The sequence below is a fragment of the Cornus florida genome, unplaced genomic scaffold (genome assembly GCF_030987335.1).
Source record: "Cornus florida cultivar Cherokee Brave unplaced genomic scaffold, ASM3098733v1 CherokeeBrave_3.0.0_Hap2_Chr06, whole genome shotgun sequence".
Lineage (NCBI taxonomy): Eukaryota > Viridiplantae > Streptophyta > Magnoliopsida > Cornales > Cornaceae > Cornus > Cornus florida.
Window position 1 is genome coordinate 62864369 of NW_026775576.1, and position 12777 is coordinate 62877145.

Consider the following 12777-nt stretch of genomic DNA (forward strand, 5'->3'; position numbering starts at 1 on the left):
ACCTTTGGATATCCTATATTTACCTAATTAAAAAAAAAATACATACGACCCTTTAATTTTTATTTAATCACTTGAAAATCAATTCCCTTTGAGGAATTATTTCTCATAATTAAATAAAATCAATATTCATGAATATCACAAAAAATTATAAGCATCAAAATTCATGAAATATTGTAATTATGTTTACTACTAAAATTAATATTCATCAACTATTATGGTTAGGCCACTTTAGTAGCTACCAACCTTTACATAATATGACTATTAAATTAGATAGTAACTAATTTATGATTAATTATGTCTATTACAAAAATTAATATTCATCAATCATTATGATTGGGCCACTTTAGTAGCTACCAATCTTCACATAATATGAATATTAAATTAGATAGTAATTAATTCATTATTAAGTTATATTTACTACTAAAATTAATATTCATCGACCATTATGGTTAGGCCACTTTGGTAGCTACTAACCCACACATAATACGAATATTAAATTAACTAGTAATTAATTAATTATTAATTTACCCATTTAACATTATACACACATACTCATAATTGTCGATTAAAGTTTAAGCAACTTCGATCTCAAAAACTTAATAGTCCGAAATTTCATAGAAAATATCTTTTTATTTTATATACATAATAAAATATATTATTTTATTTTCAGACTTAAAGATCATAATTGAATCAATTTAAAATTGATTCTACAATATGTATGTATGTTTGGGTACGAAACAATAAGTTATTTGTATGCCTAATTTATTAGATTAAATTTCTAAACTCACAAATTATTCTAGAAATTCAAATTCCTAAAATAAATAAATCAATACATATATTTTATGTATTCAATAACTTTAATTTTAATTTATTTTAAATTAAAATCAGAATCTTCAAATCATTGGACAAATACTTATAACAATAATTTAAACCTCTTTAATAAAATAAATAAATGCACAAACTTTATGTATTTATTAATTTTTAAATAATAATAATAATGAGTCTTTGTAATCCTTTCACAACTGACTGTTTCTAAACATACGATTCTAAAAGAATGGATTATACAATCATTTAATTTTAAATTTATACATATTATTTATGCAACTTTAATGAAAAATAATGAGTTCCTAAACCGTTAGCTCTGATACCACATGTAAACTATAATAATTCGTGTTAAGCCATTAATCACAAATTTACATGAATCCCATATCTTAGAACTTCATGATTTTCACATATCTATAATGCATAAATAAACACTAGTTAGATATACATAGCTCGATTCACGATATCAATTCTTGTTGAGATTAAGTCCAACGTCCAGATCCTTTAACACGAACTAATCTGCAACTCTGATCAAAGGCAAAGGTGGAAACTGGTTTCTCTCTCTTAGCCTTTTGCACACATAAAACTTTTACGTGTTGTTTCATTAATTGTACATAATTGATGGAGTATATGCACTTTTATAAAGGCAGAGAGAGGACCAATTTTCCTTATAGTAATATAATTCTACTTTCCATCAAAGTAAGGAATAAGAAAGGAAAACACTTCTCCAATAAGTAATTACTAAAAAGGTAATTATAAGTTGACCAAAAATAAATAATATTAATTGATATCTATTTACTTACCCACCAAGTAATATGTCACATGTCCAAATCATGTGGGCCACAATTAAATAAATAATCTTACACTTTAGTGTGAGGATCATATCGTATCTTATTTTTGAAAAAGACATCTCTTTGATTTCCAAGCATAGTACTTAAGTTCTCTTTTCCTTTGGTTATCTTTACTAAAGTGCCATTTTGATCATCAATGACTTCCTTTGAAAAATTATACTCAGAAACGCAATCAATTAATGGTGGCTCTTTAGATAGTACATTATCCTTTTCCTTTTTCAAGGAATCATTTTCAATTTAAATCATTTGCAATTCTTGCACAAGATGATGATTTTCAATTTTCAAAGAATCATTTTCCATTTGGACTTTTTCATGTCTTTGAGAGAGATTGTGATTTTCCTTTTTAAGAGAAGCACATTTCACAATCATTTTTTCTAGCACATCATGTAACTCTTTAAACACATCATGCAAGTTATTATGCTCATTAACTAACTCATTATAGGTAGCATTTAAATCAAAAGAATCATGGTTGAAATTTACCTCTTCTTCGAAGGCCATAAGATACAAGGTATTATCTCCATGATTTTTAATTTCCTCTTTGATGGCACTTACTTCTTTGGTTGAAACTTGAGGAGCTATATTCTTCTCTTGAGTTACTCCATCTTCTTTACTATAGGAGTATAAGTGAGTTCTATCAAGGGCATTCAAATGGTTAGAGATGTTAGTAGGACAAGAATGCATTTCATGATAAGATACATTGTTTTTAATGCTAAGAAAATCATATTCATTAAGGTGCATATTTAATTCCTTAACTTGACATATACCTTTATAGGTTAATTCAAGTGAGTTCCAAATATCTTTAGCCATTCTACAAATGACAATTTTATTGAACTCATTTTTGCTTAATGCACAATAGAGATAACATATAGCTATAACATGGCATTGAGTTAATCTATGCTCATTTTTAGACCATTCCCCTTTAGATTTAGGAATTTCATTTCCTTCAAAAACTTTAGTTGGGATATGATCACCATTTTCTATAACTTTCCATACATCAATATCAATACTTTCTAGAAATACCCTCATTCTAATTTTCCAATAGATATAATCGTTTCCATCAAAATAAGGAGGCATATAAATGGATTGTCCTACTAGGTGTGTGACACTACCATTGTTGGCCATGATCGTACTCTAAGACGGTTAAGTCCTTTTAAATAGTTAGGCTCTGATACCAATTGTTACACAATAATTGACTCTAGAGGGGGGGGTGAATAGAGTCAATGGCTAATTTGCGCAATTTCTAGAAATATAATTTCTAATCAACAATCTAACCAATTATGCAATAATGAAATTTAGATATGAAAGTAAACAATTTATAGCATAATTGTAAAAGAGATAAGGAAAGAGAAATTGCAAACAATAACTCGGCATTTTTAGCGAGGTTCGGAAACTCCTACTCCTCGACTCAAGATCCCTCTTGAGACTTTCCCATCCACTATGGCTTCTCCTTACGGGTGGAGAGCAAACCTTTACATGAAGCAACTCCTTACTTCACATTACTAAGAGACAACCTCTCTTAGTCTTCCTTTAGGTCACGCACCAACCCTTGTAAATTGAAACTACCTTGTGTCTTCTTCCTTGAGCCATACCAGCCCTTACAAATGAATATCAGATTTGTTGCATGCAAATATATCTCTCAAAGATTGATATACAAATCAAGGCTTACAACTAGAGTAGATATGAATATAAATAAAGCTCAATACTCTATGAAAAATATGAATGAGAGAAAATGATTTAAATGAAGAATATAAGCTCTTATAAACTCAATAGAATCTCTTAAGTGTATAATAGAGCAAAAACTATGAAGATTAAAACAAGAGGAAAAGCCCTTTTAATCCTTACTAGAATCTCTCAAGATAGTATAAGAGTGAATGATAGAGATGAAGAGAAAATGTGAGAACAAGAGCTCTCTTTGATGCCTAATGAGGTCTTTCAAGTGTTGACTCTCTTGCTTACACATAATGTCCAAACATGGTGTAATTATAGCCCCATTTCATAATATAGTCATTTAGGGGCAAAATGGTAAAGTTTCATGAAGTCAAATAGTCAAAACAACCATTAGATTCAAATTTGGGCACATGGAGTCGGCTCTATTTTGAAGGGAGTCGGCTCTATTTCATTTGAGAGGTGGCTCTACACTAGTGGAGGCGGCTCCTAAAAATGGCTGGCGGCTTTACTCCTGGAAGTGTGATTCTTGTGCTAAATTTTGTTACTGGATAGAAATGAGTCAGCTTTACTCTTCATGGAGGCGGCTCTACTCTAGTGGAGGCGGCTCTACTCCTGGAAATATGATTCTTGAGCCAAAATTTGATATTGGACAGAAAAGAGCATGACTTCAAATGGACATAATATAGTCCATTTAACTCCAAATAAGGTGAAATTTGAGTCTAACTTTATTTCCTTGAAGTCATCTTTCTATTTCCATTGGCTTTACTCAAAAATTCCAACCACAGAAATGGCTATGGCTATTTTAGTGTAACATGGTAAAATTTTTTGCAATCCAGAGACATGCATCTTGTGATGGTTATATCCCATTCAATTCAAATCCATTTTAGGTAAAAGTTGATTCTAAACTCAAAGGCTCAAAGTTAGCTTTCTAATGCCACTAGACTTACTTTAAAATTCCAACTACAAATTAGTTATAGCAGTTTTAGTACAGGTTGGTCTAGAAATTTTCTGGGCTAAAAATTACTTCTTATGAGATTGCCATCTTTCTAGCACCTTGACTTTGATGTATGATTCAATTCAATTCAAGTCTAGTTTCTAAGAGTCTAGGGACATATAAGGATGATAAATATCAAGTGCATTGTATCCTAGAGTCATTTACCAAATCATAGTAACAAAAGCTTTAAAGATGAAAGATTAAGTTCAATGTCTTACTTTTACTTTCTAGAGACCAAAATAAATCTTATGATTAATGTGCATGGTCCAAGCATTTCTAGCTTAAGTTATGAGTTCTTTCAAAGTTTATGCAAGCTTGAACTAAGTCATTCTTAGCAAAGACTTCATATGTTAAATATATATGTATTGAAGTTCATAGTCTATTGTTAATGGTCATAGGAACTTATGAATGATGTAATGATGTGCATGGTCCTATAGAGATGAGTTTCAAATGGATTCATAAATACTTTGACATTGAATCCTAAACGCTCACCAACTTATCTACCCATTTTTTTATGCTTTGTCCATGATCGTTTAAGCTTTGTGGTACTCTTGCTTTCTTTCTTTCTTTGAGTTGCTTACTTGCTCATTGTAGTCCAAGCTATCTTTGGATGGACTTTGCATTTTGTTCCTTGCAACTTTATGTTCCTTTATCTTCTTTGCTTCCATTGTTTTACTTGATGTGATCTTAAATAATGGAATACTTGGAATGATCTTTATAGGTTCATTGAGTTCATTATTTGAATGTAAATAATCTATATAATACTCAATGTAAACACTAGTCCTTAAACACCATTAATGGTTTGTTGTCATCAAAACAACTACATTGTGCTTGGATGAAATCCTTAAGGTCAACAATCTCCCCCTTTAATTTTCTTTGGTCCTATTTAACCCTATTTTTAAATCTCTTTTTGCATTCCATAATTCATTATTAAGTAGATGCAATTTTGCGGTCCCAAATGAACCAAACAATTGCCATGCTATTTCAGTCAAAATAAATGATTGGATTCCCATTTTTTAACAGGATTAGTGTCAGTAAACAAACTCCTTTAATTTTCTTTGGTCCTATTTAACCCTATTTTTCAGTTATATAAGCACTCCTAAAGGGAATTTCATGAGTAACTAATATCAACGGTTATGACTGCTTAGTGCATCTCTTTTCATAGTCTCAATTAATTGGGATCACATTTGTGAAAGATGGAGACAATAAATTATGATTGACAATTAGAGAACGATAGAGAAATAGTGAAAGAAAATAAGAAATAATCGGTTAACATGTCATTCACTTTTTCTTTCCATTAGTTCCGTACCCATTTTCGAGAAACTATAAACTGGAGTTTTTTTCTGCTAAGAATGATAGGAAACAATCTATCAAATCAAATATTATTAAATCCTTCCTGTTGCAACTTAATGGTTACAGCAGCAATTCTATGGAGTGTAGGACGTTATTACATATTATTATATAAGATAAAAATAAACTATTTCCTCCAGCTAGTTTATCCCCCAAAACTGCCACCAAAATAGGTAGATTTTATCATATCCCAAAGCAGAGGAAATTGCCAGGATGCAAATAAGATCACGGGTACCGCAAAAATAACACTTGCAGGAGCAAAAAACCATGCTTTGTTCCCACCAAAAACAAGGTAGAGTGTGGCTTCAAAGGCCACCATCATAGTTACGATGGAGATGAATATGGTTACGAGACCAGTAATCAATCTTCTAGGCAAGGTGTGAAGAAAATCAATTTCTACGTAACGCGAAGTAAGAATAGACAAGAACATTAATAAAGACAAAGTAGATGAAAAAAGAGCTAGTGCATCTGATATAATAAACACTACAATAACTTTGGTTTTTACCAGCGCTCAAAAGCACTATTAAAAGCCTTAAAAAGCGCTAGTAATTCAATTACCAGCGCTTTACCAACGCTTCTTCAAAAGCGCTGATAAATCCAGTGTCGGTAGGCCTTTACCAGCGCTTTTGGAGAAGCGCTGGTAAAGAGCCTTTACCAGCGCTTTTCCAAAAAGCGCTAGTAAAGAGCTTATGCCAGCACTTCTCCAAAAGCACTGGCATAAGGTCTTTACCAGTGCTTTTTGGAAAAGCGCTGGTAAAGGGTTATTTGAAAAAAAAAAAATTAATATTTTTTTTCCCCCTATGCCAGCGCTTTTTGGAAAAGTGCTTGTAAAGGGTTATTTGAATTTTTTTTTTTTATATATATTTTTTTCCCTATGCCATCGTTTCTTAAAAGAGCATTGGTAAAATTATTTACATTTTTTTTTTCCCATTATTGTTTTTGGAAAAAAATTTCTTCACGGCTACTAAATGCATCCTAACACAAGTCAATATAAAAATACCATCCAAATTGTTTTTACAAACAACCACAAGTTAACCCTGCCAATATGAAAAATACCATCGAAATTGACTACTAATACCACCACAAGTTAAGCTAGTAAAAAATGTATACTAATACAACCACAAGTTAACCTGCCAATATGAAAATACCATCCAAATTGTCTAGATAAAGGTACTAAATGTCACACAAAAAGAATTAAGAATTTTTAACAAATGTAATACAAGTTTTTCAAAAGAACCCATCAAGGCGAAGGAAATTCAAAAAGCACAGCCACGACCCCATCTTCAACTTCAACTTCAACAAGTCTTCTTGCCCATTTGATTTAAATTACCCTACATTTTTTATGAATTCATTAAGCGCACATTATAATAAATAAAAATTTAATATATATATAAGAGAGATTGAAAGTTCATAACCTTAACTGAATTGGCATCACGACTAGAAAATGGATTTGGAGATACTCTAGGAGGAGCATTTAAAGAATCAGAATCCTTCAAAAAAACAAAACAAAATACATGAAATCTTGGCATTAGTAAACATATATTTAGTAAAGAGTAAAACTAATAATAAATATACCTGTCCACTACAATTTTGTTGTTGCATCTGCATTAGCATAGCCACCTGTTGTTGTAAATTTTCCAACTTGTCGTAGTTGGCTCGTAAATTTTCCAACTTGTTGTCATAGTCGGCTTGCATTTTTGAAATCGTCTCCTGCAACTCTACACGTGTAACACGTGCCTCCTCCTAAGATTTTTTAGCATTATTAATCAGTTCAGCTTTACTAGGAGAGGGCCCCCAAACATCGCTTGGTGTAGGCCCGAAGCCAAGCATCCGCACACGACCAGTTCTCTCTTCACCCCTCAAAATGGAGAACAAATCATTGGAGCTGCCAATAGGCGAGTCAGAGTAACTTTTTTGAAGTTCTCTTATGTTTTCCTGCCAAAAAAAAAAAAAAAAGTTTGAACTACCATGACATACTACTATGAAACATCTAGAACTGAAAACCCTAGATTCTAAATAAAGCACAAAAGAACTGAAATCCCAACAAGCTATGAACATGTAATGCTTAAATATACATGTGCATGTATAATATATATATATACACACACACACACACACACCTAAGCTTTCATGACAAAAACAAAATGATTTAAATGAAGTAAATAGAGAAAAAAAAATCAATTTTTTATCAAATTAGTAGTTCTTTTAATACATTGTACTAAAGTATACACTTAATAAAAAAATGTAATCGAGTCGTTATAGAAGAGGAAAAATCAAATTAGTAGTCTTTTGAGGTACCAGACATTGTGCTAAAGTACACAATATGATTAAAGAAATTGCCAACTTATGAGTACTGTTGTTTATGTCTAAATTTGAATGTCCTGTCTAATTGAAAAATCTTATATAGGTAATTGGACAAAAGACTTGGTGTGCAATTATTATTATAGGACACATAATTCTATGTCTTTTATTTAATTAGATTCACTAGGCAAAAGTTTTTGCACCAAATATTATATTTTACTTTTTCCCTAGGTTATCATTTGTAGTTTCCTAAGCATTTTATGTCCTCAAATGGACAAAAATGTAGAAACCAAATGTGCTTCCTGATTCAGTAGAAAATAATTAGTATAAGATATCTATAATGCAATAGAAGGAAAAGCAAGTAAAATTGTTAGCAGAATAATTTCTCTGGATGCATTTATTCTTCCAAACACTCGCTATCCATAGAAAGAAGGAAAAAAAGGTGAAGGGTGAAATTGAATTTGAGTAATTTACTAAGGAGATGTAAAACCTCTTCTGTAATTGTGTTTCTTTCTGCCTTTAAGTTTAGTATACTTTGATGTAAATCAGCATAATTTCTTAGTGATCATGATTCGTGTGTGTGTGTGAATTTGATTTTCATGCCAAGCTTTTTGAAGATGGAAATCTTTTCAGAACTGAAAAAAAAAAAAAAAAAAAAAAAAAAAAAAAGAATCTGAATTGGATTAGAAATCTGCAGAGATTGAATCTGAAACAATTTTTATCAACATGCCAAGCTTTTTGAAGATGGAAATCTTTTCAGAACTGAAAAAAAAAAAAAAAAAAAAAAAAAAAAAAAAAAAAAAAAATCTGAATTGGATTAGAAATCTGCATAGATTGAATCTGAAACAATTTTTATCAACATGCCAAGCTTTTTGAAGATGGAAATCTTTTCAGAACTGAAAAAAAAAAAAAAAAAAAAAAAAAAAAAAAAAAAAATCTGAATTGGATTAGAAATCTGCATAGATTGAATCTGAAACAATTTTTATCAACATGCCAAGCTTTTTGAAGATGGAAATCTCTTCGGAACTGAAAAAAAAAAAAAAAAGAACAAAAAAAAAAGAATCTGAATCGGATTAGAAATCTGCAGAGATTTAATCTAAAACAATTTTTATCAACATGCCAAGCTTTTTGAAGATGGAAATCTTTTCAGAACTGAAAAAAAAAAAAGAAAAAAAGAATCTGAATTGGATTAGAAATCTTCAGAGATTGAATCTGAAACAATTTTTATCAACATGCCAAACTTTTTGAAGATGGAAATCTTTTCAGAACTGAAAAAAAAAAAAAAAAAGAAAAAAAAAATCTGAATTGGATTAGAAATCTGCAGAGATTGAATCTGAAACAATTTTTATCAACATGCCAAACTTTTTGAAGATGGAAATCTTTTCAGAACTGAAAAAAAAAAGAAAAAAAAAAATCTGAATTGGATTGGAAATCTGCAGAGATTGAATCTGAAACAATTTTTACCAACATGCCAAGTTTTTTGAAGATGGAAATCTTTTCAGAACTGAAAAAAAAAAAAAAAAAAAAAATCTAAATTGGATTAGAAATCTGCAGAGATTGAATCTGAAACAATTTTTATCAACATACCAAGCTTTTTGAACATGGAAATCTTTTCAGAACTGGAAAAAAAAAAAAAAAAAAAAAAAAAAAAAAAAAAAGAATCTGAATTGGATTAGAAATCTGCAGAGATTGAATCTGAAACAATTTTTATCAACATGCCAAGCTTTTTGAAGTTGGAAATCTTTTCAGAACTGAAAAAAAAAAAAAAAAACAGAGAATCTGAATTGGATTAGAAATCTGCAGAGATTGAATCTGAATCAATTTTTACCAACATGCCAAGTTTTTTGAAAATGGAAATCTTTTCAGAACTGAAAAAAAAAAAAAAAAAAAAAAAAAAAAAAAAAAAAAAAAATCTGAATTGGATTAGAAATCTGCAGAGATTGAATCTGAAACAATTTTTATCAACATGCCAAGCTTTTTGAAGATGGAAATCTTTTCAGAACTGAAAAAAAAAAAAAAAAAAAAAAAAAAAAGAATCTGAATTGGATTAGAAATCTACAGAGATTGAATCTAAAACAATTTTTATCAACATGCCAAGCTTTTTAAAGATGGAAATCTTTTCAGAACTGAAAAAAAAAAAAAAAGAAATCTGAATTGGATTAGAAATCTGCAGAGATTGAATCTGAAAATTGTCAACATGCTAAGCTTTTTAAAGATGGAAATCTTTTCAGAACTGAAAAAAAAAAAATCACGACTAGAACTTTATAGATCATGAACAAGTGTTTAGTGGCCTTTACATAGCTTGTATATAATATTTGAAATTGTCTACATTCAAAAGACTATTGCCACAATATATGAGTAACAAATTAACACAAACAACAAGCAACAACAAATAGCAAATACTTCTTCTCCACAATACAAATCAATCAACAAGAAGCCTCCACATACAATGATCCCATACTCCCATGCTTTTCAACAAATACAAGAAAGTAAATTGCCTCCACACGGGCCGATAATTTAAAAATTGGTCATTTCAAGGGACGTGACCCCCTAATACAGCGTAAAGAGTTTAAAAATTGGTCACTTCAAGGCACATGACCCCCTTTTTGCAAAATGGAAGCGTGAAAACTTACAATCATCTCCGAAGCAGCAGCATCAGTAGCTTTGCCATCCTTATTTACATGTGTGCGGATGAATAAATCTGCACGAAAAAGCTGAATACCTTCGTCTTCCTCAATCTATAAAAGAATACATTGTGATATATATTATTTACCACTAACATTTATAATCATTCAACGACATAAGAATTGAAATAATTTATATTTTCCATAAAAACTTCAACTAACCTCGGCAGAAACACGTGCAAAGCTTTTTGTCCCTGTAGTATGCATCATTGTCTGCTTCCCACGACGTTCTTTATTTTTTTTGCTGACCTCCTACAAAAAGTGAGAAAATGTAAAAGTTCTTTGAGTAAAGAACATTCCACTTAAAATAATGACTGAAAGCAGGTAAACTATAAATTCAACTCATTGACTTCAAAAAACATTGTTATAGGTGGAGGATTACCTTCGCCATAGGCGTACCCCAATGCCTAGCCAAAAATTCCCAATGCTCCTTTTCAACATTAGGTGGTGGGTTTGCCAATCTTTCTTCATCTGTATCCCTAACTGAGTAGTATTCATTTTTCAACTCACACTTGTACCCCCTCCATTTTTTTCCGATGGAGGATATTGTCCACTGTTTTGTCATGATTCCCACATCATATTTTCCCTGAAAATGTGATAATTGTTGTATGTTAGTCCACTTTTTCCATAAAAATTATTTTAATGTTATTGAAGGGTTTTACCTTTACAATGTTCCACATATCCTCCTTCAGCCGTTTAGGCATCTCCCACCAAGTTTTGTAGCACAAAGGAGCTAATTCACCTTTCCAGGCAAGTGTTCCCAGATAATTAGTATATGTACCACTCCCAGGACAGATCGGCTGTCCAAACTTATTAACCCTAAACAAAAATTAACAATTGTAGATGTTTAGTACAAAAATAAAGATAGAAATCCTTTTTTCTCCTTCATATTGAATGTAGTCTAATTATGTAAACTATATAAGATGATCTATATATATATGTACCTTAAAGGTAATAAGGTTTTTGCGTCTATGACATTCTTGTTGGGAAACGTGCTAGTTTTAAAAACTTTTCGAGGGATTTAAATTCATAGATCTTGATTCATCACATAGAGACAAGTTTTATGCAAAAAATAAAATAAAATATGATGTATTATTCAACTAAAAGATTGAATACTTACATCAAGGTTTGAGTAAACCTCAGATCTCTCCTCTAAAGTGAATGTTCTCACTTATTGTAGATCCCTTTTGCTAGACATCTTTTCCATGGATCTCCATCTTCTTGGTAATGGTCTTGCCTTTAGGAATCACTCATAAGCCTCCTTGAATGACCTTGGAAAACTAGGCTTGTGGGAGCCTCCATTAGATGAGAACATAAACCCTAATTTTCTAGAGAGAGAAAATTTATTCCTTTTTCCTTCTCATAAAAATCACCCCCTAAAATATACATAGACCATGTATATTTATAGGCAACATAAAAATAAAGAAAAGGAAACAACAAATCCTTCTCCATCTCTAATTCATATGTCTCAAATCTAATATGATTCCAATATCAAGTTGGGCTATGAGTGAGAATCCATTGGGCCTATTATTTTATTGGCTACAATGAATTAATAATTGGCCCGGTCCATGGACCCAATTCAATTAATTCATAAATTAATTTCTACTCCACTAAAAGAAATTAATTGAACTCCAATTAAATAATAAATAACCTCTAAGTCAATATTGCACTTTGACCCCTCTATTCATAATTAGTTATCGGATAAATATAGCCATCAATCCGACTACTTAATTAATATATTTATTTTGGTACCTTTGATTATTTCTGGCTCGATCACAATAAAACATTTGTTTGACAAAAATAATAATTTAAATAAATAAATATATAATAAATCATTTTGTCTAAAAACACACGAAGGCCTTCGAATTTACTTTGTGATCAACCATAATCAATACAAAATAAATACAAGTAGCAATGATGCAAATATTGAAAATATAACCCTCTAACTATTAATTACATAACTACCCAAAGTGTCGGTCTAAGGATCCCGAAGAATCCGCCGAACAAATCAAAGTAATTATTAATTAATAAAAGAGTCTACACTTTTCTCATGCTTAAGAGTCAAATGCCATGACGGTGATAGGGAGTAATTGCATACGACGGCTCT

The 12777-nt window shown here is 30.7% G+C and overlaps 1 protein-coding gene across 1 annotated transcript; it reads right to left on the reverse strand.

The window, feature by feature from the left end:
- Positions 1 to 6749: 6749 nt before the first annotated feature.
- On the reverse strand, positions 6750 to 11647 carry LOC132311715 (uncharacterized). The gene is made up of 8 exons (XM_059809762.1): positions 11615 to 11647; positions 11333 to 11489; positions 11053 to 11256; positions 10833 to 10922; positions 10620 to 10724; positions 7261 to 7620; positions 7107 to 7175; positions 6750 to 7016 (listed from the first exon to the last, which is right to left on the reverse strand). The coding sequence occupies exons 2-6, from the start codon at positions 11372 to 11374 to the stop codon at positions 7429 to 7431; spliced, it is 633 nt and encodes a 210-aa protein (XP_059665745.1). The 5' UTR covers positions 11375 to 11489; positions 11615 to 11647; the 3' UTR covers positions 6750 to 7016; positions 7107 to 7175; positions 7261 to 7428.
- Positions 11648 to 12777: the final 1130 nt, after the last annotated feature.

Coding starts and splice junctions, on each gene's coding strand:
- LOC132311715 (XM_059809762.1), bottom strand. CDS start 11,374: ATGCCTAAACGGCTGAAGGAGGATATGTGGAACATTGTAAAG. Junction 10,923..11,052: donor GGGGTACGCCTATGGCGAAG/GTAATCCTCCAC, acceptor CACTTTTTGTAG/GAGGTCAGCAAAAAAAATAA. Junction 10,725..10,832: donor TTGCACGTGTTTCTGCCGAG/GTTAGTTGAAGT, acceptor ATTCTTTTATAG/ATTGAGGAAGACGAAGGTAT.